Source organism: Syngnathoides biaculeatus, chromosome 2 (genome assembly GCF_019802595.1).
Source record: "Syngnathoides biaculeatus isolate LvHL_M chromosome 2, ASM1980259v1, whole genome shotgun sequence".
Classification (NCBI taxonomy): Eukaryota; Metazoa; Chordata; class Actinopteri; order Syngnathiformes; family Syngnathidae; genus Syngnathoides; species Syngnathoides biaculeatus.
Genome location: NC_084641.1, coordinates 28,502,222 through 28,525,927, shown reverse-complemented (window position 1 = coordinate 28,525,927; position 23,706 = coordinate 28,502,222). Strand labels below are relative to the sequence as shown.

At 44.4% G+C, this 23,706-nt stretch overlaps 1 protein-coding gene across 4 annotated transcripts; it reads left to right on the top strand.

Annotated features, from left to right (window-relative positions):
- The first annotated feature begins 23 nt into the window (after positions 1-23).
- On the top strand, positions 24-23,706 carry fam120c (family with sequence similarity 120 member C). Of its 4 annotated transcripts, none has more exons than XM_061845235.1 (17): positions 24-1,626; positions 5,766-6,012; positions 6,169-6,251; positions 8,290-8,427; positions 11,323-11,425; positions 11,731-11,804; positions 12,868-13,142; positions 15,235-15,397; positions 15,463-15,546; positions 15,636-15,837; positions 16,084-16,333; positions 16,906-17,020; positions 17,127-17,336; positions 17,472-17,709; positions 18,479-18,614; positions 20,646-20,709; positions 20,818-23,706. In XM_061845235.1, the coding sequence occupies exons 1-17, from the start codon at positions 1,099-1,101 to the stop codon at positions 21,067-21,069; spliced, it is 3,162 nt and encodes a 1,053-aa protein (XP_061701219.1). In that variant the 5' UTR covers positions 24-1,098; the 3' UTR covers positions 21,070-23,706. The 4 variants fall into 4 exon arrangements, with proteins under 4 accessions (XP_061701219.1, XP_061701229.1, XP_061701239.1 ...); XM_061845245.1 differs by having other exon boundaries at positions 25-1,626; positions 8,290-8,418; XM_061845255.1 differs by having other exon boundaries at positions 25-1,626; positions 15,636-15,807.

Sequence of the window (23,706 nt, the reverse complement as noted above, 5' to 3'; positions counted from 1 at the left end):
TAAGGGGAAGTGACGTCGATTTGGCACTACAATTCCCGCGATCCCCCGCGCGGCGGAGCCTCCCCTCCAACCCCTCCGCCTCCTTCGCCCTCTCTCCCACTCGGCTGGGCCCGCGAGGAAGTCGCAAGATGGCCGATGTCGCTTGGAAGTAAGGTTCCCCCCCCCCCTTCGCAACATGAGCAAGCCGTGAGCGCGGACGACGGCGAGGGACTCGCAACCCCTGGGCGTTTCTTTTCCCCCTTTCTTTTCGTTCCGTTCGACGCCCGCCTCGTTTCCTTCCGCGTTCGTATCCGCCCCGGACTTGTCTCGGGAGTTGACGCGTCCAAATCACGCCGGGGACCCTGCCAGCCACAAGCTAGCCGTGCACGCACGCACGCCGCGGCAAATTACAAGTACGGCCACGCAGACACGACGACGTGTGCGTTGCGCGTGGATTCTATTTTACATTTTTTTTACAAGCGGGACACCCGAATGCGGAAACGTAACCCGGTTTTGAGTTGACTGTATGGGGGGGTTAAAAAAATGGTCGCTGTCAGTTGAAAGAGTTGCGCTAGCCACAGCTCGGGTTTAACATGTCCGCGAAGTGGCCGTCCAGCTCGGCTAACTAGCAGTGCGCAGTTCTGATCCATTTGTGGGCAATTTCTCTGCTACTTTTTTTATTTTTATTTTTTTATCAGTTTTTGGACACCACCGCCCGGGGGGGGACCGTGTCTTTTCGGGAGCGGGTGATGTTGTGGATGGAGTAAAAAATAAAAATTGATAACCGGTTGGAGCTACGCTGGCCTTGCGGGCCAAGAATCCACAAAGATGGACACGGCACTCCGCACCCAAAATTAAATCGAAAAATAGTGTAGTCACATTTTGGAGAGGTGGTGGTGGACGTAACTCATCAGCCGCAGTCACGCGAGTGATTCGTGTCGTCAGTCGTGGGCTTCTCCGGCAGGCTAAAGCCACCCCACTTGTCACTACTTTAGGTCGGGAGACGGGTTAGCTCGCAGTCGGCTAGCTCGTCTCGCCCCGCATCCCGTCGCAAACACGGCGTACCGAACGTATTCCGAGCCCGCTCCCGGTCACACGCACAGGCTCAACACCACCGTTATGGGCGTGCAGGGCTTCCAGGAATACCTGGAGAAGCGGTGTCCCGGCGCCGCGGTGCCCGTGGACCTGCTCAAGCTCGCCCGTACAGCGGCCCGCCAGCCCCCTCACCACCACCACCACCACCCTCACCACCTGCACCACCCCGGGCCCATGCCGCCCCCTCCTCCGCCGCCCCCGCCCGCCAGGATCCTCGTCGACGCCGACTCCGGCCTGCAGCGCCTCTATGGCGGCTACCAGACGGACTGGGTGTGCGGCGGCCAGTGGAACGCCATGCTGGGCTACCTGGCCGCCCTGTCGCAGGCCTGTTTGTTCCAGGGGGGCCTGGAGCTGGTGGTGGTGTTCAACGGCACGCTGGGGAAGGAGCGCTGGCCCGAGTGGGCGCGGCGAGCTCAGGGCCAGCGGCAGACTGCGCAACTCATCGTTAACCACGTCGGCAGCAAGGCCACCCCGCCTCCCCGGGCATGGTTCCTGCCCCCGGCCTGCCTCAGCCACTGCATCCGCCTCGCCATGTTCCGCTTCCGAGTGAGGGTGAGAAATTTGGGTCGCTTAGGCCCCTCGTTTTGGACCTTCTCTTTCAGGTTTTGTTTGTTTTTTTTTTTTCGTCTCTTTCGCTCCTCAACCATCATCTGAGTTGGTAAATGGACTCTCAGATACAGATAACTTGCCTCTCCCCCAAATAAATAGTGGAGAATCTGAAATGTCTGCAGAAAGACAAAAATTAAAATCATGTCCATCAGGGTTGCAACTAACTTCTTTTCCAGAGGCCTTAAAAAAACTCAGTTTACGATTGTACATTTTGAGGATTTGGACAATTTTAAGTTAAGCCAGGTCTGTAAATGAGTTGCTAAATGTACTCTCAGATACACATAACTTTGCCTCTCACCCAAACAAAAAATAGAGAATCTGAAATGTCTGCAGAAAGACAAAAATTAAAATCATGTCCATCAGGGTTGCAACTAACTTCTTTTCCAGAGGCCTTAAAAAACTCAGTTTACGATTGTAAATTTTGAGGATTTGGACAATTTTAAGTTAAGCCAGGTCTGTAAATGAGTTGCTAAATGTACTCTCAGATACACATAACTTTGCCTCTCACCCAAACAAAAAATAGAGAATCTGAAATGTCTGCAGAAAGACAAAAATTAAAATCATGTCCATCAGGGTTGCAACTAACTTCTTTTCCAGAAGCCTAAAAAACTCAGTTTACAATTGTACATTTTGAGGATTTGGACAATTTTAAGTTAAACACGGTCTGAAAGTGATTCAACGCATCAAAATGTTTGTCGATATGATTTTGTCAATTGTTTTCAATCCAGTTTTGATCAAGTCTTCTCTTTTATATTGCGAGGAACTGTTGCCACCTCTCCATCGTGGCAATTTGGGAAGTCAAAAATGATGGATCACAAATGTAGCAAAAGCCAAATATTTCTGAGAAAACTGCTTTAGCTGTCTCACAGGCACCATTTTCCTAATGTAAAACTAAATAAATCAGGAGGGTCAGAAGTTGACTTGGTCGGTTATGAATTGCATAACGCGAACTCCTTGAACTTGTCATACATTGCTGAGGAATTGCTGAGGGGGGTAATCTATAAGGCCGTAGCATGATATTTATATTATTTCATATGTTTGGACATTCAACGTTTGCATGCGATTATGAAATCATGAATCAGTTTGTCTTGCTTTCATTGCAGTAGAGCTAATTAGTCTAGTCTAATTATTTCTGAGATCTTGGATTACTTTGACATGGTTTTTTTTTTTTTGGCATGGCAATTGTAATATTATATAATATAGACTTGAAGTTCCCGAGGAGCTGTTATAAAGCTTTTTTTTAAAAAAAAGAAATACTTCCCAGACAGCGAACAGACTTGTAGTTTGCACCAAGTAATTGTATAACATGATTCACAGGAAATAGGAAACAAAAACGTGACCTTTTGATCGGAGAAGATAAATGCACTGCATGAGCGTTTCCCACAAGGGCTTCGTCTGTAGTGTAGCTGTTTTATTTACTTTTTTTGCCTTTGTTTATCAATCAAAATGTTGGGAACGACATTGCATTTGAAGTTGTTGATGTATATATTTTTTCATTATTTGTATTCACACAATCAAGCCAGGGTGGTAATACGTTGCGCTCGTATCCTGCAGCGATGTTAAACGGCACAGTAGCTTCAAATAGATACCCCGTGTGTGACCGCGTCAGGATTATGTCTCATCTTAAGCAGTTCACAAGTCTGGGGCATCCTCTCTCTTAGTGTAAGTGAATTAAATGGCACCAATCTATTCGGAGACACTTTTTTTTTTTTTTTTGGGACAGTTGACATTGGTCAATCCATAAATCCCACCGTTGGACAGCATTATTTCTATATATATTATATATACTTGATTTTACTGCATGTAACTATTCAATATCTTTTCTGCTTTTTCTCTCATACAGTATGCAGAACGCAGCAGATGTGTAAACTTTGCTAGCTCTGGTAAACTCATCCCATTAATTTAATGATCGGGATGCATTGGTAGCTCTTTTTTTTTTTTTTTTTTTTTTTCCCCCCCCAGTCTGGGCACAGTGACAAGTACTCACGTTTGAGTATTGTCAGTCACGACGCATACATAAAGCCGTCATGCCTTGCAGTTGTGGTGAAAATTTATTTTAGTCGAATATTGTTCAAAAACATGAACCTTTTTTAAATATGGCACACATTTCAGTTGAAAGTAGCACTTTTTAGTGTAAACTCATTCCACCAGGGGTGTCAAACTCATTTTTGTCGCGGGCCACATTGGATTTACGGTTTGCCTCAGACAGTTGTTATGACTGTTAAACTATAAAAATATTTAATCCCTCTATCATGTTTATAACCAAAAATTTATTCACTAGTTTGGGAATCAGAAATCAAGGGTAATGATTTTTTTCACCCATTATTCATATTCAAAAAGGCTTGTAATATCTCAACATTATTATCCATCTATTTTATTAGCCGCTTATCCTCACAAGGGTCACGGGAAGCACTGGAGCCTGTCCCGGCTGTCAACGGGCAGGAGGCGGGGTCCACCCTGAACTGGTTTCCAGTCAATTAATTGCAGGGCACATCGAGACAAACAGCCGCGCACTCAATCACACCTAGGGACAATTTAGAGTGTCCAATTATTGTGGCACGTTTTTGGGAAGTGGGAGGAAAACCCACACAGTCACGGGGAGAACATGCAAACTCCACACAGGCGGGTCCAGGGTTGAAGCCGGGACCTCAGAGCTGTGAGGCCAATGCTTTCCAGCTGATCCACTGTGCCACTATATTATTATTTATATGACGATTTGAAATTTTGGTCCAGATTTTCACATGAATCATGGAAGTTGACACAGATGATTTGCCTCCGCGGCCTACACAAAAGCACATGACTGGCCGCATCTGGCCCCCGGGCCTTGTGTTTGACATCTGTGCTTTACATTATTGATTTTTTTTTTTTTTTTTTTTTTTTTTTTTTTTTTTTTTTACACCCAACAGCTACTCAAGCAAAGTTAATAATTTAGGGTGACTTCATATCATTATGGTGATGTCTAGATAAACATGCCTAATGGTTGATTACAATGATCAAACTGATCTCTTTACAACCTGCCATACTGCAGTAAATTAAAAATGTCTTATGTGTTTACGTACAGTTAAGTATCCTTACATTGCTGATGTAGCTCCGACTTTGAAATTTGTGTGTCAGGTCGTTCAAGTGGTGGCTGTCATACTATCAGAACATTTTTACAAGTACAAACAAACAGAAAAGTATTGATAATCAGACCTACTCATGACATTTTCCTTTTTAGATGAATTTCAATTGAGTGTGGAAGGTACATCCCAGTACTGCTATAGCTTGGGAAGATGAATGGTTTGTGGGGATTGGATATGTGAGCTTTTGTGATTGCATGTGACCCCCCCCCCCTAATTTTTTTATTTTATTTTTTTTAAATCTCCTTGAGGGACTGTGCCTTGGACTGGACACAACTTTTTCAGAAATCAGGTCGCACTAAATGTGAAGGGCTTCAATGAAAGTGAATTATTATTATTATTTTTTTGTCAAACATTAAAACTAAGCTACTCATAGTTCAAAAGACTTTAGACCAGGGGTCTCAAACTTCATTTTACATTGAGGCCACCGGAGGCGGAGTCTGGCTGAGGCTGGGCTGCAGCCTCGGCGCAGATGTATGTATGTGGAATTTAAATTGGAAATTAAAAACAATCCTATCTTGTCAAACTTCTTTTTGTTTTTCCACAAAATAAGATAAAGAAGGATGCTGGTCTTTACAACTTTAAAAAAAAAAAAAACTCCTTGGCAAGGGTGCTATAACTTTCTCTCATTGAAAATCGTTACTCTGCTTGCATTTTGCCTGGTCGATGTCACACCCCCAATCGCCATCCGCATACTCCACTATGATTGGTCAACACAAAACTGTAAAAGTGCCATCCATATAAAACTTGAGGGCCGCACTATCTTTATACTTTCAAATTAAGGTGGTGGCTACAAAATATCGTCTTGTGGGCCGCAAATCGCCCGCGGGCCACGAGTTTGAGACCTCCGCTTGAGACAGTTTCATGAAGAAATAAGTCGCTCTTAGTGGTTGTTGTCTTTCTCCTGGCAAATGTTCCAAAATAAGGTTTTAAAAGGCAATGATGACTTTGCTCTTTCTGCAGGTTGTACAGACTTTGGAGGATCATCACCAGGAAGTGCTGTCTCTCTACAGGGACTACGGATTCGCTGGCCTGATCGCTCAGGATTCGGAGTTTGCGTTGTGCAACGTGCCCGCCTATTTCTCCTCGCACGCACTCAAACTGAGCTGGAACGGCAAAAACCTGACCACACACCAGTATCTGCTGTCCGAAGCTGCCAGGCAACTTGGGCTGAAGACACAACATCTTCCCTGCTTCGCTGCTCTGCTTGGTAAAAAAAACGGGCGACCGACTCCAGCGCGATTTCCAATGTGCGCGCTTGTCGCTTTTTGCAGCACGCGCCGACATGGATCGCGTCCGTGTACGTTGTTCATTCACCCAATAAACATTTTAAAGGTCTTTTTTTTTTTTTTTTTTTTCCCTGAAGGAAATCATATTCTGCCTGATGAAGACCTGGCTGCCTTCCACTGGAGCCTCCTGGGACCAGAACACCCTCTAGCATCTCTCAAGGTACCACATCCCTGGAAGCTGTACACAAAGGAAGTAGAGTCTGGGACAGTAAATGCAAAAATATTGGGGAAAAAAAAATACAAAAAAATTGTCATTTATCTGAGGCTAATCTTGTTTCCGGCAGTACCTTTATTCTCTGGCAAAGTCTCAATTATTTCAGATATTAAATGTGTTATCATATTTGCTAATGGGTAGTAAAGTGTTAGTATAAAAATTACAAATGGCAGTATTTGCCGAAGTTGTAAGATGCAGCTTATTCATTCAAATAATGTATTAATTAGTACTTATGTTACACACACCAATCGTTATATGGCCAAGATTTATTTTACAATGGTCTGGTTCCAAGACCTTCTTTTCGAATATTTCACTTCCCTAAATTATCATCGCCAATTTGTCCAAATCGAGTACAGTGGAGCCTCGAAGCTCTCAGTGTCTGACCTCCCATTTTTGATCCTCATTCATTTTAGCCTAAAAAATAATTTAAATGAAGACTGCTGCCATTAAAAAATGTTGACAGCCAATGTTTTTAAATCAAGTTATTTTAAATTGTCAATTTGAAACGGTCAATACAATGACACGTCCATTAACTTGGATGACACAATGACAAATTATGTAGGAAGTACCGTAATTGACCCCTCCGTACAGGGCACTTAACAACGCCTCCTGAAGTGACGTCACGCCACGTGCGCTGACGTAAGACAAAAAAATCGTAAAAATGTCAAATACAATACAATACATTCTTAACTGAGAGAGACGCCATGCTTCTGATTTCATTCAATCATTCACACGTAGCAATGTTATGGTAGCGAAGAACGTCTCATTCATTTATACGAGACGTGTATTAAAAATCTAATTTAGGGCATATCTTCGTGCAAACACAGTCTGGTTAAGCTTCGGCCGCGAGCCAGCAAGAAAGCGACACGTTTGTGCAGTCCGATCATCGCTAAATATCGCTCAACAAAGAATAAGTGTGTCAATCGTTCACACGTAGCAATGTTATGCTAGCGGAGAACTTTGAATTAATTTATACGAGACATGTATTGAAAATCAAATGTAGAGCATTCCTTCGTGCAAACATGTGTTCCGGTTGATATTAGATGGATTTAGTTGATGATGCGGTCTTCCACAAAGTTTGATCCATCGAAGGCATTTTTCGTACTGGGTCTTCGGTTTTGGAAAGGGTACGAATCGAACTCCACCAACTGGCCTTTCAGGATACCTGTCGTCACTATTACAAAGTCCGTGACTACGCCTCTTAACCATATTTTTTGTTAAATACCCCAAATACGCGATAAAACGCTAACTAAACCTATACTGGACCATGCAATGTTGTCTCAGAAAATAGCGGGAGCAAAAACGGGCTTTGGTTTATGCAGATCTCTGGCCTCTGATTGGTCATTGACGCGGATTGCGCAATATCCACGGAGGGGTCAATTCCCGGCCTACAGAACGCACCTGGTTATAAGCCTTATAAGCCAGTACTTTTGTAAAGGAAATACCATTTGGTACACACATACGCTGCAGCTGTATAAAAGCCACAAGTGCAACACGGGATATTTACAACAAAAGATGGTACACAGAGTTTAACGCTAGCGCCGCCATGCTGACACTCGTGCCGCGCTAATGCTAGCACCACACTAACAGGGCCGGTTAAAAAATAAAAAAACATGCCGGTAAAAACGCTAACGAGCACGGACTGGTAAAATTCACTTCCTCGGCACACATATTCCACCGGTCTCACTCTTGCCTTTTCCGCTCGAGTGTCCGCTTGCCGCCGTGTGAGGGGGAAAAAAAGCACAAATTAGCCTTATCAGCGCATAAACCGCAGCGTTGAAAGCGTGTGGAAAAAAAGTCACTGCTTATAGGCCGGAAATTTCGATAGTCCTTGAATTTCTTCACATGACGACTGAACTGCTCTTTTTTTCCTGTGCATGTGCATCTTCAATTCATATGCATATTCAAGTTGATTTCCAAACTGAAACGTCTTCATCCAACCCCATAAGCTAGATACAATCTTGTTGTACTATTGCCTTGACAGGTGCGAGCCCATCAATTGGTACTGCCACCCTGCGAAGTGGTGATCAAAGCCGTGTCAGAGTACGTCTCCTCCCTTAAAGACCTTGGAAACCTGGACGCCATCGCAAGAGACGTCTTCAAACAGTCACCGGTGGGTCATGTATGTTCATCAATTTGCTTGAATAACTAGTATTGTATTATAAGGCTTCTTTGTACTCGCACGTGCGGTGACCACGGCAACGTCACAGCGGCTCTCCTGTGCGTAGTGAAACCCGTGTGCTCAGTTTTGAACGTGTACTGTAGTTCAAGTCAGAGATATCAATACCACCGGCATTGGTTAAGATGCAACAAACATATTTGTGTATCGTGTGAAGATCGTCATCCTTGTTGCTTCTATAGCCATTGCAAGGCCTGATTGCATCTTTTAATTTAATTTGAATTTGTTCAACTGATTATAATCCCTCAATGATAAATTTGTTTTGGAGAGCCTCTTTACAATAAATCTTTGTTGTAGTTGTAACACTGGCAACTTTTGTTTGCTCAATTGTTTGGTGTTCGGGCTGTGACTCAGTTGATTTGATTGTAAATGTTCAACAATTTAACATTCCAATTTGTTAGGGAGTGTTTAAACGTTCTGACTGGAAGGGCATTTTTCCTAAGAGGAAACAGTTTTTTTGTTCTCCTCTGTGCGGGAAAATTATTTACACTCCGCTCCGAAAGTATTGAAATGGAACGATCAATTCATTTGTTTCTGTTGTAGACTGAATAAATTTGGTTTACGGAGCAAAATATGGTGATGAGACAAAAGTTTAGAATTCCAGCAACTCGGGACAGCGCACCTTTTATTTGAAACCGCCCTCTTTTCATTTGAGCAGATATAATGGAACATGTAACTGATGAGTATTTATAGTTGCTCAAGTGTTGTCTTTCAGATTGACTGCTTAAACATTAGTGCTCGTTTTTAACTTTTGGGTTCACCCGTGAAAACTGCATTTTGCGATCAGCAACTAAAGGTGAGAGCTGTCTAAGGGAGAAAAGCTAAAAACTTTGAAGCTGAAAGACGATGGGAAACGATTAGCGTTATCGCACAAACATTGAGTAAAGTCAATACAACAATTTAGAATGTGCTGAATAATCAAGAAACTAATCAAACGGGTTGGCCAAGGGTATCAAGATCAGTAGATGACAGAAACATCGTAATAGCTGTGAAGACAAGTCAATGACATCACTGCCGAGCTCCACAGGGCAGGGGGGAAGGTATCACGATCGACAGTTCGAAGAAGACTTCGAGAGGCGTATAGAGACCATCCCGCAAGATGTAATCCACTCACCAACAAAAAGAATGGCTGCGTTGCACGTGACGTCACGCTTGTAACCTTTTGCAGACAACCAGTCAGCTGTCCATTGTCATCACGCCAGATTTTTGTTGGGTCTACGGATGTGGAAACCGCGGGAACAGAGAGATTGGGAAGCGATTTTCTCCCCCCCCCCCCCCGCGTTCCGAAGATTAGATTGCATGAAGGAGAAGATACGATGGAGCTGTCGAAAAAAAACTGCAACAAAAGTGGCTTGCGAATATATGAAGTGCAGATCTGAACGGTGCTCGAGTACACAAGGCAAATCGTTTTTTGAAAGTATTTTCTGATCATTTTGTAAGCATGTGTATTCCTAGTGTCCGGATATTCTACTTCAGGGAAGTCTTTCAGATCCTTTGAAAATACGTTGTTGTGGAGAGTATACGCATTGATATCTTCACAGAGTTCGATCTTCTGTACATAACTAGTTTTGGCGACATCATCGAGTGAATTAAAGTAGGCAGAAAACGTCCGCCGCTCGCCGCTTACACGTGGGCCTCTGGACGTTGCCGTGGTGATGTCGTCTGCAACGCCTAGCTTGTCTGTAGAAATGGCGGCGATTCGATTGAGGGTGCATTTTTAATCACGTGATTGCAACCCAACAATTGGAAGGCCATATAGGACTTGCAAAGAAATGCAGAGATGACCCACAAAAGTTTTGAAGCAAAGTTTTATGGACTGATGAGACCAGGATTAACCTCTCCCAAAGTAATGCATAGGCCAAATTATGGAGAGAGAAAAAAAGATCTGCTGATGAACCATATATGCCACCAAAGATGAAATATCTACTTTATTTTAATCAGTCTTTTCCAATACATTTGCTAAGGAAAAGTGGGTGGCGAACAAAAGTTGCTGTGTCCCGAGTTAAGTCATCTAGATGTAAATACCACAAAATAAAAGCTGGAATTCTGAACTGATCTTTTGATCTGAAACCCAAGTGAGGGGGAAAAAAAACATAATAATAAAAATGTAGGTACTCCAAATAATGAATCTTTGCTCATCTACCTATAGCAGTGATGGATACTGTAGCCACAAGCAAAACAATGCAAAGTTCTTCCGTTCGATGGCAGGAAGTACAAAGAACCCGTTGTGCCGTTGATACCACACAATCACAGCTTAGTCTTCAACTTTCAAAAAAAATAAAAACTACATTTGTGAAAACACGAGCTTCATCTTTCAGAGGGGACTGTATATTTCTGTGAAAGTATCTGCTTTTTCAAATCTTTTGTATCAGGAGTAATACAGCAAAGCCCAAAATGGGCTGCCATTGCTCTCTCTTAGAAATGAGGAGAATGGATCGCAATTGGAATTTGAATTTAACTTGGGAGAGGGAACTGAGACCATTTTCAAAATGTATGGCCCTGCCCTTCTTCTTACCAAACGCAAGTTCTCCTTGACTGAATCAAGATTGATTGTTGCTGCAGCCGCGTTCAGGGTCTTTTACGTCAGAGGTTGATGTTTGCGGGCAGCGCTCACACTTGGCAGAGCAACGGTGTCATATTTTAACGGACCTCGCGACTTCCTGTGCCTCCCACCAGTTTGCCTCAAACAGGCAATGAGATGAGAACAGTCAAAAAGTTTCTTCCCTAGACTTTATGCAAAGGCTTAAAAATGTGTCTCTACAGGTAACTGTCAGGGTTATTGTTGTTGAACATTAAAACACGCAGTGAACATGGTGCCTCCTTGGTGTCTCCTTTCAGTCTCGCATGGAAGACAAGGTGGATCGATTCAAGAAAGCTGTGGAGTATTTCTCAGCAGCCTCTAAACCACGATCGCTTAATGTGGGACCTCCCGCTTTCATTTGTGAGTAAATGCTTAATCAGGATTCTAAGATGATTGATTGTGAGGAGGTTTGTGTGTGCGTGTATATTAACATTGTTTAATTTGTGTTTAGTTTGCTACCTTTATAGCTCTGCTTTGCAAACAAAAATGGAACATCACAACTGCTGCTTCTTAATAGTCCCCTTTTGTGGTTCAGCTACTGGACTGACCCCAAACATAATTATCTTGGGGCCTCTGTCTCAAAAAATAATGATTTAAAAAAAACAAAACAAAAAAAAAAACCGTATTCCTGCACATCCTTAAGAGTTACTTGTTTGTGTCTTCAGTACCTGGGTTTGGGCCCACTCCATTTGGGGGACCACCTGGCCACATGGGACCGATGCATCCTGGAAAAAATCAGGTAGATCTCTTTCTGTTTGTGTAAAACGTTTGATCTCAAAGCCACCCAGTAGAGTCTGGATTGGCCACTTCAATTTACAGACCTAGATAGTTCCTTAAAATGTCCACTAAAAATCCTTTCGTAGTGATTTGAGAATGATGGCGAATGCACTTCCTGCATTCATTCATTCATTATTATCTTTGCATTTATTCAAAAGCTGCAAACATTAGCTTTTTATTTTGTAAAGGGGCGGTCAACATTTTTTTTTTGCACATTTTATAGACCAAAAACAGTCAGTAAATCATAATTTATGGCAAAAAATGTTTGATCTACAGTGAGGCCTCTGTTCTCGACCAGAATCCATTCCGGAAAACGGTTCGAGAAGTGATTTGTTCGAAAACTGAATCGATGTTTCCCATTACAATGAAAGGAAAAAGAAATAATGCGTTCCAAGCCTATAAAAATTGGGCTTTTTAAATTATTTTTTTTAGCTTTTCCTGATAATAGACTGCATAGTAGAAATACATGTATAGGTTAAATACTTTATATAATAAAATAAGAAATAGTTTTTGCTTAAAATATATGCTTTTGTCGTAAAGTACGCTAGGCTGGGAGTGCAGTGCCGTATCTATAGCGACTCAGCCCCCAACCTTGTTGACTTTTTTTTTTTCTTTTTTTTTTTTTTTAAATTAGCAAAAGTGCAGAATAACTTTAAACAAGCAACTTGCCTTCTTTGGAGTCATGATTGGGGGTTAATACAGTAGTCCTCGATAAGAAGAAAAACAAAAGTCACTACCGGGACACGTCTGTGTACAGAGGCTGCGTTATACACAATAATAACAAAAGTACGCTTGTTGCGCCGCGCGCTGATGGATCTGGAAGGTTCATACTGGGTCAGGAGATCACTGATGTATTTTGGTCCTAGACCATTCAGAGCTTTATATAAATTAATTAATCGGACAAAAGGATTTAGCATTAAACTAACACAAAATATATTTTTGAAAGAATCGTTTCAAAAAAATATTTGCTGACAACCCAACTTCTGAGACTTTCTGTTGGCTCTGTTTCTCTCCTACCCCATCAGTTCCCTCCTCCCCAGGTGGCCGGCTTCAAACCGCCTTTCGCCAATGCTCCATTTGGACCCGGGTCCGCCCCTCTGTTCCAGAACCCACCGCCGCCATCACAAGACTGCAACGATTCCCCGACAGGAAAGATGGGCTTCTCTGACTGGTCGGCGCCATACGATTCCTCTCAGGGCGGAGGGCGTTTGCCCAATCACCACGCGGGCGCTCAGTCCGGTCCTTCTCCGTCGCCTTCCTCGTCATCGGATGGAGACGAACCCAATGACAACAATGCAAAGTAAGGCGCGGATAAAAAGAGACTTCACTGTGGTTTGGATGCGTGTCATCGCATTCCGCTGCGGCTATTTGCATAACACATACTTTTAGTGAACACAAGGAGCGCTTCGGTTTCACAGTGGGTTGGCTGCTCGGCCTCAGCCACAGTAACGGCTAGAAGAGAAAATGGAGACTAGCAGGTCACAAAGTTTATTTCCATGCTACTTTTGGGAGTGGCACCAATTTTGCCCCCTTTTTGTTTTTAGCATGACTTGATGTATTTTAGTATGATGAATTTATGTATGACTATCGATTAGTTGGCTGATGTTTTCAGTCCTCACTTGCAAACTCTGGATCTGAAATCCATGATAAACGTGGGCCAACGTTTTAACACCTCACAGATGTTGCCGGCTGATAGGATTTTGTCAACAAGCTTTTCGTGTAAAGTTGCGTCGCTTTGGATTTACAGCTTTCAAAGAGACTGCTGGAGGTGCCAGGCTCATCATCGACACAGTACCACATTTTCAATTTAAGGATTTTAGATCTCTTCACACGGGATGTTGACCCTCCCGCACAAATATTGGTTCTAAGAAAACAACAACAAAGGAGCACATACTTTGTCCAAATAATGTGCTCATCTCAGTCATCTATTTGGAACTTCTTAGCTCTCCGCCCCTCTGTTGATCTGCTAGCACATCCCACCAGAAATTCTGTCAAGGAGAAAAGGGAGGTTGACTGAGTAGCGAGGCAGGAGTATGGTGGCAATAAATCTGTCCTTATTGGATGGCATTTCATGGGGATGTCAAGTAAAAATGACGTCACGTCACAAATGAACTGATGCTGACTTGTCTATCCCAAGCCCGTCTCCGACCACACCCTCACCCAACGCACAGTGCAAATTTTGTAGTTACTTGTAAATATGCATAAAGTGTGTGCCTGGGCCACGGTGGACGACCGGTTTGCATGGCCTCACGGGTTCTGAGGATCAGGGTTGAAATCCCGAGTTTGCATATGTTGACTTTAAATGTTTCCCCTTTCCCTGCTTGGAATTTCTCCAGGTACTCTGGTTTCCTCCCACATCCCAAAAGGATGCATCGTATCTTATGGAAGACACTAAATTGCCCGTAGGTGTGAATGCGAATGGTTGTTTGTATGTGCTCTGCAATTGGTGGGTTTCCTGCATGCCTGGGAGCCCAGTGAGGATAAGCGGTACAAATAAATGGACAGTTTATATCTATTTATGATGGTTATATATCCCAGTAATCCTCCTCCATCACTGGTGTTACAAAAATTTGTCAATATAGTGTGATTGCAGAGCGTGAAGTGGATGGTCATTGAATGCATTAACGGTGTACACCCAATAGATTTTTTTTCATGTGGCCAAATGCATTTTAAAAAATAACTTAATTACTAAAAACCTTGGCTGGTTGGTTAGGTGTAACCATAGGCCAATGTAAGATGATTCGGTAGCAAATAACTGCTCCAAATAGAACAGACACTAAGCAAAATGTGTACAGTTGAAGCCTGAAGATTACATACACTATTCAAAACCACACATTTAATGTTTTGTCTCACTGTCTGAAGTCAAATCAGATGAAACCCCTCCTATTTCAGGTCAGTCAGGATCACCAAAATTATTACATTTTAAATGCCACAATAATGACAGCATTTCATGGAGAATTTTATCTTTTCTTCAAGGTCAAACGTTTACAGTACTGTCTCGAAAGAACATGTAAAAATCTGAAAATGGCCTCTAGCTTCAAGTGTATATTCAAAGAATGATGAAAGCAGAATACACACTCTGCAAATTTGAAGGTCCGCCTAGTACTCAGCCATTTTCATATCTCACGATTGGGGAGCTGTAAGAATTCCACCAAAGATACATAAGACGTGTCTCAATTTAAGCTAGCCCGCGGAATCTCCTTGAGACCAGATCCTTGCATCTCAAAGCTCAAGACAATTGAGATGCTCCATAATATGACGCCATTAGAACAACTTTAGGTTCGCTATCAATGTTTGGAAGAGCTTTAACTTATTGAGACTTGAGATGAGCCCAATATCATTTCAAAGATGCATTGCTGAAACCTATCAACAACCGTTCTCTGTTCTTCTAGCCATTTGACAGACAAGTCCTCACGCTGGGAAGATCCCGCTGGCAGGGAGGGCTCAGCTTCTGGAGACGGTTCCCAAGGCAACGGGAGCGGGTCAAGCATTCCGTCACTTTTGTCTATGGCGACACGTAGTCACATGGACATAACCACACCCCCTCTGCCTCAGGTTTGTCTTGCGGGTACCTAATCGAGCTAGCTGGTCTTGAGTGAATAACAAAAGTTATTTTTTAGGTTAGTGCTGAGGTTCTTCGTGTAGCCGAACACAGACACAGAAGAGGGCTGATGTATCCACAGATTTACCACATCTTGACCAAGGTAAAGTCCTGCTCGGCACTTGTGTTTTAGTGCAGCTTGTTTTCATTTGGTCTTGTTTAACAGCACTGGCCTCACTCATTTGCCAACAGGGAGAGATGAAAATGCCAGTATGTATAGAGGATGAGTGTAACTCCGAGCTGCCTCCCGCCTCGCTGCTGTTCCGAGCCGCCAGGCAATACGCCTATGGTGTCCTCTTCAGTCTGGCTGAAACACACCGCAGACTGGAAAGACTCGCCCTCCGCAAGAGAGCTCCCTTGGAAGGTTGGGGCTGGGATTGTCAAGTATTCCGAGGTGGCAAACAATGGCATATTTTCCAATTTGTCTCAGAGAGTCTGGGCTCGCAGATGTTTATATTTTCTGTTTTTGAAGGTAGAGGGATATAACGGTGAATGTTTATGCATGTCATTTGGTCGTTCATGGAACTGGACTAGTTTAGAGTCAAGTACGAGTGAAACCTTTATGCCCTGGATTTTATTTCTTGGAAAGTAACACAATCCTAAGAGCAGCCACCAAATTTAATTCATTGCCATGTTTCAGTTCCTCCAGTGATTGTCAAAGAGTGGAGCAGCGGTAAAGCCAAGTCTGCCCTGACTCCTGAACTGGTCCCGGCTCTGTGTTTCCGGGAGTGGACCTGCCCGAACCTGCGTCGCCTGTGGTTGGGTCGTGCCAGCGAGGACCGCTCCAGGAGAACAAGGGCCTTCCTGGCCTGCCTCCGCTCCGACTGCCCGGCCCTCCTCAACCCGGCACAGGTTCCGCAGCATCTGCTGCTCATGTGCTGCGTGCTCAGGTAGGGCGCTCACAGCTGCTGGTTGTCCACATGGAATTTTTAGACTGCCCTCTTTGTAACCCCGACGTTACTCTAATTTGAAAGAGTTTGTTAAGCGCTCAGAAAATGAAAAATTTCCCTCCACAAAAAAGGCCAAACCACAGGTTCCTGGTGTCTCTGCTAACACTAAAGTGGTCGGCAATCCTCCTCGAGTTCTTATGTCCATCAGTTTTTCTTTATTGTGGCCCTGAAGGAAGAAAAAAAAAAAAAAAAAAACACCCCTGTCATGAGGTGACTATCCAAATCAAATGTTAGTTGCTACATGTCCATTATGGTCACTGATCCAAAAGTCCATTTTCGGACATATATTTGCTGTTAGAGCACATAACAAGGTAAGAGTATACAGTAACAAGTCGAACGTGTTCAAAAGCATTTCAATTTGTTCATTAGAGGTTAGCAAAAAGGGATACTCAATGCAGCAGCTTATGTTTATATATACACACACATATGTCTTCAGTCTGGCCCCTGATTATTCCAGTCCCTACATCATGCATGTCCTAAAAATATGCTGATGGGGCTTCCTTGTTCCTCAGGTATATGATGCAGTGGCCTGGAGGAAGGATCCTTCAGAGAAATGAGCTGGATGCCTTCTTGGCCCAGGCCGTTTCCAACCAGCTCTACGAACCAGACCAACTACAGGAGCTCAAGGTAGGGCGCATCCTTCATACACACTTGTTGCCACTTGTGGCTTTTTGCCCTTTTTCTACCTTTTTCCCTCGCCGAGGTTCATTTGTTTCATTTGTCGGGCTTTCAGGTGGAGAAGGTGGATGCCCGCGGCGTGCAGTTGGCCGCTCTCTTCATGGCCGGCGTCGACACGGCTCTCTTCATCAACGATGTGTGCGGCCAGCCACTGCCTTGGGAGCACTGCTGTCCCTGGGGCTTCTTTGACGGCAAACTGTTCCAGAGCAAACTGGCCCGCGCTGCCCGCGATCGTGCCGCCCTGCTAGATATGTGTGAAGGCCAGGTACGGGGCCCACTCCATGTACCACGCAATTTGTATGCCACGGGATGGCTTTGACAGGCATGAGTGCATAAGATTGCCAATGAGTTTGCATTGACTTCTGAAAGGTTCAATGTCCATCACCTTTGTGCTCGACAGGAGGAGCTGGTGTCCAAGGTTGACAAGATGCGGCAGGCCATACTCGAGGGCATCAATCTGTCTCGTCCTCCTCCTCCGCCTCCCCCTCTTCCGCCCCCTGCCTTCTTACAATCTGCTATGGTGCCCCCTTTCTACCCTATGCCACCCCTCTACCCACCTCGCCCCATGGGCGGCATGCCACCACATCACCCGCATCATCCACACCACCCTGCCCAGCATAGACCAAGAGCCTTCCCAGGTACCGAGCACTCATTCATGCACTAGTTGGTCTTATGTATCTACTGTACAGCACAGGTGGCAAACTCAAGGCTTGGGGGACAGATTGAGTCTGCTTCATCATTTTTTTTTACCATCTTCTGATTTCAAAAGTAATTATCCATCAGTTTGGTGTGTGGATGTAATAATGTGAGACAATCGTACATTTATGTGGGTTCACATTCATAACGCCCCTCCAAAGACGACCATAACTACATGACAATAATTACTTTGACACCCCTGCTGTACAGTGATGCCTGTCAATGAGTGAACCAATTTCAAGGCTGTCATTGAATCTTTTTAAGTTTGACTATATTATCAATTATGCCATCCAATAAGGAAATAATGTCCCAACAAACCTGCCCACCTTTTTTTTTTACTGCTAAGACGCTATGAAGATTGTGAGACAAGGACAAGATAGGGTCACATGTACATGTTATAAGTACACTAAAAGTAATAGTTTCTGAAAAATCACTTACAATATAACAAATAATTCACAAGAAACTGCAGAGTGAGTTTGTTGTTAGCTACAATTAGGTTGATGAATTTCCTGTTCCTCCTTGATTTCTGCCAAGATTGGGCCCATTTAGTTAATACCACTGCTGATGTACAGTTCACTTGTATTTACCTTTAAGCTCAGGACATTAACATTTCAGTAGTAAAGATTATTTCTTGACCTAAATGTTTTAATTGGACTTGGACAAGCTAAATAAACTTTACATTTTAAACTTTTTTGTTTTTAAATCCCCCAGGTATCCAGTCAATACCCCCTCAGGGAGGAAAGCTGGAAATTGCTGGCATGGTTGTTGGCCAGTGGGCTGGGAACAAACCAATACGAGGCAGAGGAGGGTTCAACATGCAGGTGGTTTCAGTAGGAGCCGGCAAAGGGTGAGTCAAGAGTTGTTCGCAAGGGACGCGTGATTGCAAATCAAAAATGTCACCAGTTCAAAATTTAAAGGGAAAAAGTAGTTTCACTTTCTAAGAGGAGAAGCTGGTAAATTACAGAAAATGACATTTTTACATCATGGTACGGTCACACGTACTTCTGTTTATAAGAACATTTGAACATATTCCATATAAAAAGATCATTTGTGACAGAAGCCCGATAATAACGACAGTACTTCCTGGTGACATATCCGCATCCAAGCATCCTGTAACCTCTTCTTTAAAGGGCTCATTTGTCCTCCACTTGTTTCCTGTATTAATGGCACCTGTTTGAATTTATCAGTATAAAAGACAACTAATCCACAACCTCAAACGGTCACACTCCAAACTCCAGTATGGCCAAAGAGCTGTCACCGGAAACAAAATTGTCGACCTACACCAAGCTTGGAAGAATGAATATGCAGTAGGTTAAGCAGCTTGGTGTGAAGAAATCAAATGTGGGAGCAATTATTAGAAAATAGAAGACAAACAAGACCATTGACAATCTTCCTCAATCTGACCACACAAGATCTCACCCTGTGGAGTCTAAAATGATCACATTCATGTCATTTCATCTTCTTTTCCTTTCGGCTTGTCCCGTTAGGGGTCGCCACAGCGTGTCATCGCAGATGAACGCATATTTGTCTGGCACAGTTTTACGCCGGACGGCCTTTCTGACACAACCCCTCTGCATTCAAGCCGGGGAGAGAAGGTTTCACCATCTGCTATTCCCAGGCGGTCTCCCATTCAAGTACTAACCAGGGCCAAACCCGCTCAGCTTCCGAGATCTGACGAGATCGGGCGTTCTCAGGGTAGCGTGGCCGTAAGCATTTCGAGAATGTCATATAATCTGATAAAACTGAAATTAAACTTTTTGGTTAAAAAAAAAAAAAATCAACTCATTGTGTTTGGAGAAGACAGAATGATGAGTTGCATTTAAAAAAAAAAAAAAAACACCATACCTACTGTCAAGCATGAGGTGGAAATATCATGCTTTGAGGGTGTTTTACTGCAAAGGGGCCTGCGGCCTGGATATGTGATCCGTGTCAACGAAAACTCGAATGTCGCCATGATTTGTGAGCTTTTGAGTGGCCTGGAATGCTCTCGCCAGTCTCCAGACTTTGGGGGAGTTGAAAGACTGTTTTGCCCTGCAACAGCCCCAAGACATCACCGCTCTAGAGGGCATCTTCATTGTGGAATGGGCCAAAACACCAGCAACAGTGTGTGACAACTAAACCTTGTTTGACAGATCTTCAAACAACAAAAGATCAACAAAGAACCGGGCCCAGACCGTGTGTCCCCCATCCTGTCTCAAACTCTGAGCAGACCAACTTGCTCCTGTCTTTGCAAACATCTTCAACAGGTCTCTAGAACTGTGTGAAGTACCAGCCTGCTTCAAACGCTCCACCATTATACCGGTCCCCAAAAAAGTAGCAGTCTCAGGTCTTAATGACTACAGGCCTGTTGCCTTTGAACGCCTTGTGCCGGATCACCTCAAAAGGGTCACAGGTCAAGTCCCCGTGAAGCGGAGAACCGCAGAACGTCTAAAGTCTTTGCATGTTGAAATCAGAAGTTTCAGGCAACGTCCCCTTCGTGGATGCTGGAAGGTGGTGCGCACCGACTGCTGGAGAAAAATTCCTTTTGTGTTCTACACACTTGGCCATTAAAGCTGATTCTGATTCTGACTTACAGAAAACAAGTTGAGCTCTGTCATTGCCAACAAAGGGTCTTCAACAAATATTTGAAATGAACTTTTGCTATTGTTATCATAGTTAGTTGATAAATTCTTTGAAATTTTTGTCTCATTCATACTACTAAGGTACTATGATGAAAATGACAGACATCTCATCTTTTTAAGCGGGAGAACATACACAATTGCTGGTTGACTAAATATTTTTTGCCCCACTGTAGCCGATTGCAGAATTTTTGGATCAGTCACAGAATCGCTTGACTCAAACTCACAGTCCTGAAGTCTTGTCTCTTTGGTCACCACAGGAGGGGTAAAGACATCCCGGCAAAGCTAAGGGGAGGGAAAAAAGCTCCTGCCAATAGAACACAGGTACGGACACTTTACCACCGGTTGACACATTTGAACCGAGAACGTCACGGAAGACTCGAAGGAGTTCTCAGAAATTCCACCGTCTCCTAACTCCTCCTATCCCCGCAGACATCGTCGCCTCCTCCATCCAACAGTCCCCCGAAGCCCTCCGAGGAGGCGAGCTCCACGCCGGAGGTCGCAACTCGGCAGCTGAACGGCAGCTCGGCGCCCGTCGGGCAGCCCTTGGAGCTGGCCCCCCTGGCCCAGCCAATCCAGTGTGCCTTAGCCAGCAGAGACAACCAATCAGAAGGGGTGCAAGCAGAGGCCCCCTGTTGCCTTGATGACTGCCCGTCAGACGGAGCGCTACAAAAGGAGGAGTGATGACGTCCTCGGAGAAAGTGTGAGAGAGCGAGAGAGAGAGAGAGTTGTTTTTGACTGCCTTTCCCTGTCTTTGTAGCCCCGCCTGCCATCTGTGCACGCGATCACACGGAGCAGGATTATGCGGCGCTGCTCCGTGTGATGCGTCCTAACAGTCGGCTGTCACAGCGGCTAAATCCCAATTTTAGTTTTCTCATGTGTTTTTTTTGTTTTTTGTTTTTGAGAGATTTTCTCCATGAATCTGTAAGCACCCTACCCCTCCAAAAATAGCCTCCCTCCCGCACACAAACTCAAGTAAGCTTAAAAGGTCCACCCCATCGCCACCGTCTCGTAATCAAGATTCTCATCCCTGCCCCCCTTTTAAGTACGGCTTACCGCGCAATTTCTCATGTCGTCTTTTAATGGTCCCGCTGTTCCAAACCCCGCACACAGAGGTTACGTTCGCACTCGACGGTGAAAAGATTGCGGTTTCCACGGTTACGGCATCTGAGCCACCAGGCTCACCGCGGTCCACCGCCGTGTCAGCCTCGGTTTGCGGTTGTCGCCTCACGTGAGGTTTGAATTACGGGAGCCGAGCGATATTCGAAGATGGGAAGAGTCGAACTGCCTCGAGAGGCTCATCTGTACGCTTGGCAAGATAGCCGCCCTGCTCAAACATGGTTTGCATTCTTGCTTAGCGCGACCTTTACAGATTGACTGCACCATAATTTTAGGATCCATTTTTAGTTTGACCTATGTAGCATAGCCGAGTTTTTACCTGTGCTAAGAAACCCCATGAATTTACGCACCTTAACCCTTCAAGTATGCAAGGTTTTACACCGGTCCCACCCACCCCCACCCCCCTAAAAAAAAAAAAAAAAAGAGTGCATTATATTATATTCTCACCCTCGTGCCCCTTTCTCCCAAAGCTTTGATTGTACATCCCAACACAAGCACTTGATGTTGTATTTAAATGTAAAACTTTTTTTTTTTTAAGAAAAAAAAAAAGAGAGAAGCCCCCTGATACCAACTAATTGACAGTGTTGTGGGGTGTGCGTCTGAGTAAATGTTAATGATGACAGAGAACTACATTTAAAAGGTTAGAGATATATTTGCGAGACATCAGAATGTGTACAGAGTGGTTCCAGACAAAACGAGGCACTTTGATTTTTTTCAAGATGTAAAAACCACACTGGATGGTCCTCTTGCCAGGTGACCAAGAAGTCAAAACACCTCGAGGCACCTTTCGAGAGTTAAAGGCCAAAAAAAAAAAAAAAAAAAAAAGACAAGACTGCTGCTAACCTGGCAGATCACAGAAGGTTCCTTGCAGACCCTGCAAATCAGCCGAAAACATTCACTAAAAGAACTTATGGAGGACACCCGATTCTCCTTTTCTGGGAGGAGTTGTCCCTTTCAGAAAAGTCATATCCAAAGTGTATTCGAACGCGCCGAGCCGACTGCCTGACGTCAAAGGGGCGCAACCATCTTCGCCCCGAATATCCCTCCATCCCCCGGGGCGGCGGCGATCGTCGTCTTAACACGAAGAGCAGCGCCGCCGCCGCCGAGTTCCGGCGCGTCACTTTTAGACCAACAGAATGCACTTTCCTGCCCTAAAGGAACTCCGCCGAGCAATGTGAAGGCTTTGCGTCCCGCTCACATTCGGAGACTACAGTAGTGAATTGTTTTTTTTTTTTTTTGTCAGAGCACTTATGTTTGTATAGAAGCAGGTGTCCCCCACAATAAGTTTCTCACGATAACGGAAATACAAGTTGTATACAGTTCATAGAACAACTGCACATTCGGAGGCTGTAGACATCGAACCGAGCGCGCCGGCATCGACCGGCGCGCGCTCATCGCAGACTAAAAGGCAAGTCAACGAGAAAGCACCTTATTTTCATACCATGTTGCTGACTCGCGCTCGTACGCAAGTCACGGAAAATCGACGTGGGTATCGTTTTTGAAGGACAAAAACACGACCGTGCGTGAGTGTCAATGTAGTCGCGTTTAGACATCCCCCTCGTTAACGAACACAAACCATTACAAACGAGACTCTCCGTCGGCCCTCGTCGGGCCGCGCCCGTTCCGGTCTCCCGGGACACCAAGTGAAAGGAATAATCAACTCGCAACGCAGAGTGCTGCACGCTTTCATAGGTTAAGAGTAGGTGACCATGTTCAATGGACTCAAAACACTCAAAGACATCACGACCAGGCTAGAGAATTTTCGCTCCGCCGGCCGAAACGCTCTTCGGAGTCGCGTACTTAATTGCTTTCAACTATTTTGACATTAGGACATGTATGGCGAGCCAGAGTGTGATCCGGTAATACGACGCCCTCTACCGATTTGCTCGCCACCCGCACAGGAAATCACCCTTCCGTGCGCACACACACACACACACAAACAAACACAACACACACACACACTTTGGACAAACAGAAATTCAGTTGCGTTTGTTACCAGCAGCATTCTCTGCTTTTTGTGCCGAAGTGATATATTTGTGCCGTTTCAGTTGCCGGTGGAGTGCTCGTCAGTTCATTGGAGATCACTTGGTAACACATTCGACTGACTTCAAATCCCGACACGCGCATCTGCATGGACACGTGAAATATACGTTAGAAATTCCCGCGAGGCACACACAGACACGAACACGCACTCACACACAC

Excerpts from the sequence above, each read along its gene's own strand:
- fam120c (XM_061845235.1), top strand. The coding sequence starts at position 1,099 with ATGGGCGTGCAGGGCTTCCAGGAATACCTGGAGAAGCGGTGTCCCGGC. Across the intron at positions 16,334-16,905 it reads CTCATGTGCTGCGTGCTCAG|GTATATGATGCAGTGGCCTG; the intron begins GTAGGGCGCTCA and ends CTTGTTCCTCAG. Across the intron at positions 17,710-18,478 it reads TAGACCAAGAGCCTTCCCAG|GTATCCAGTCAATACCCCCT; the intron begins GTACCGAGCACT and ends TAAATCCCCCAG.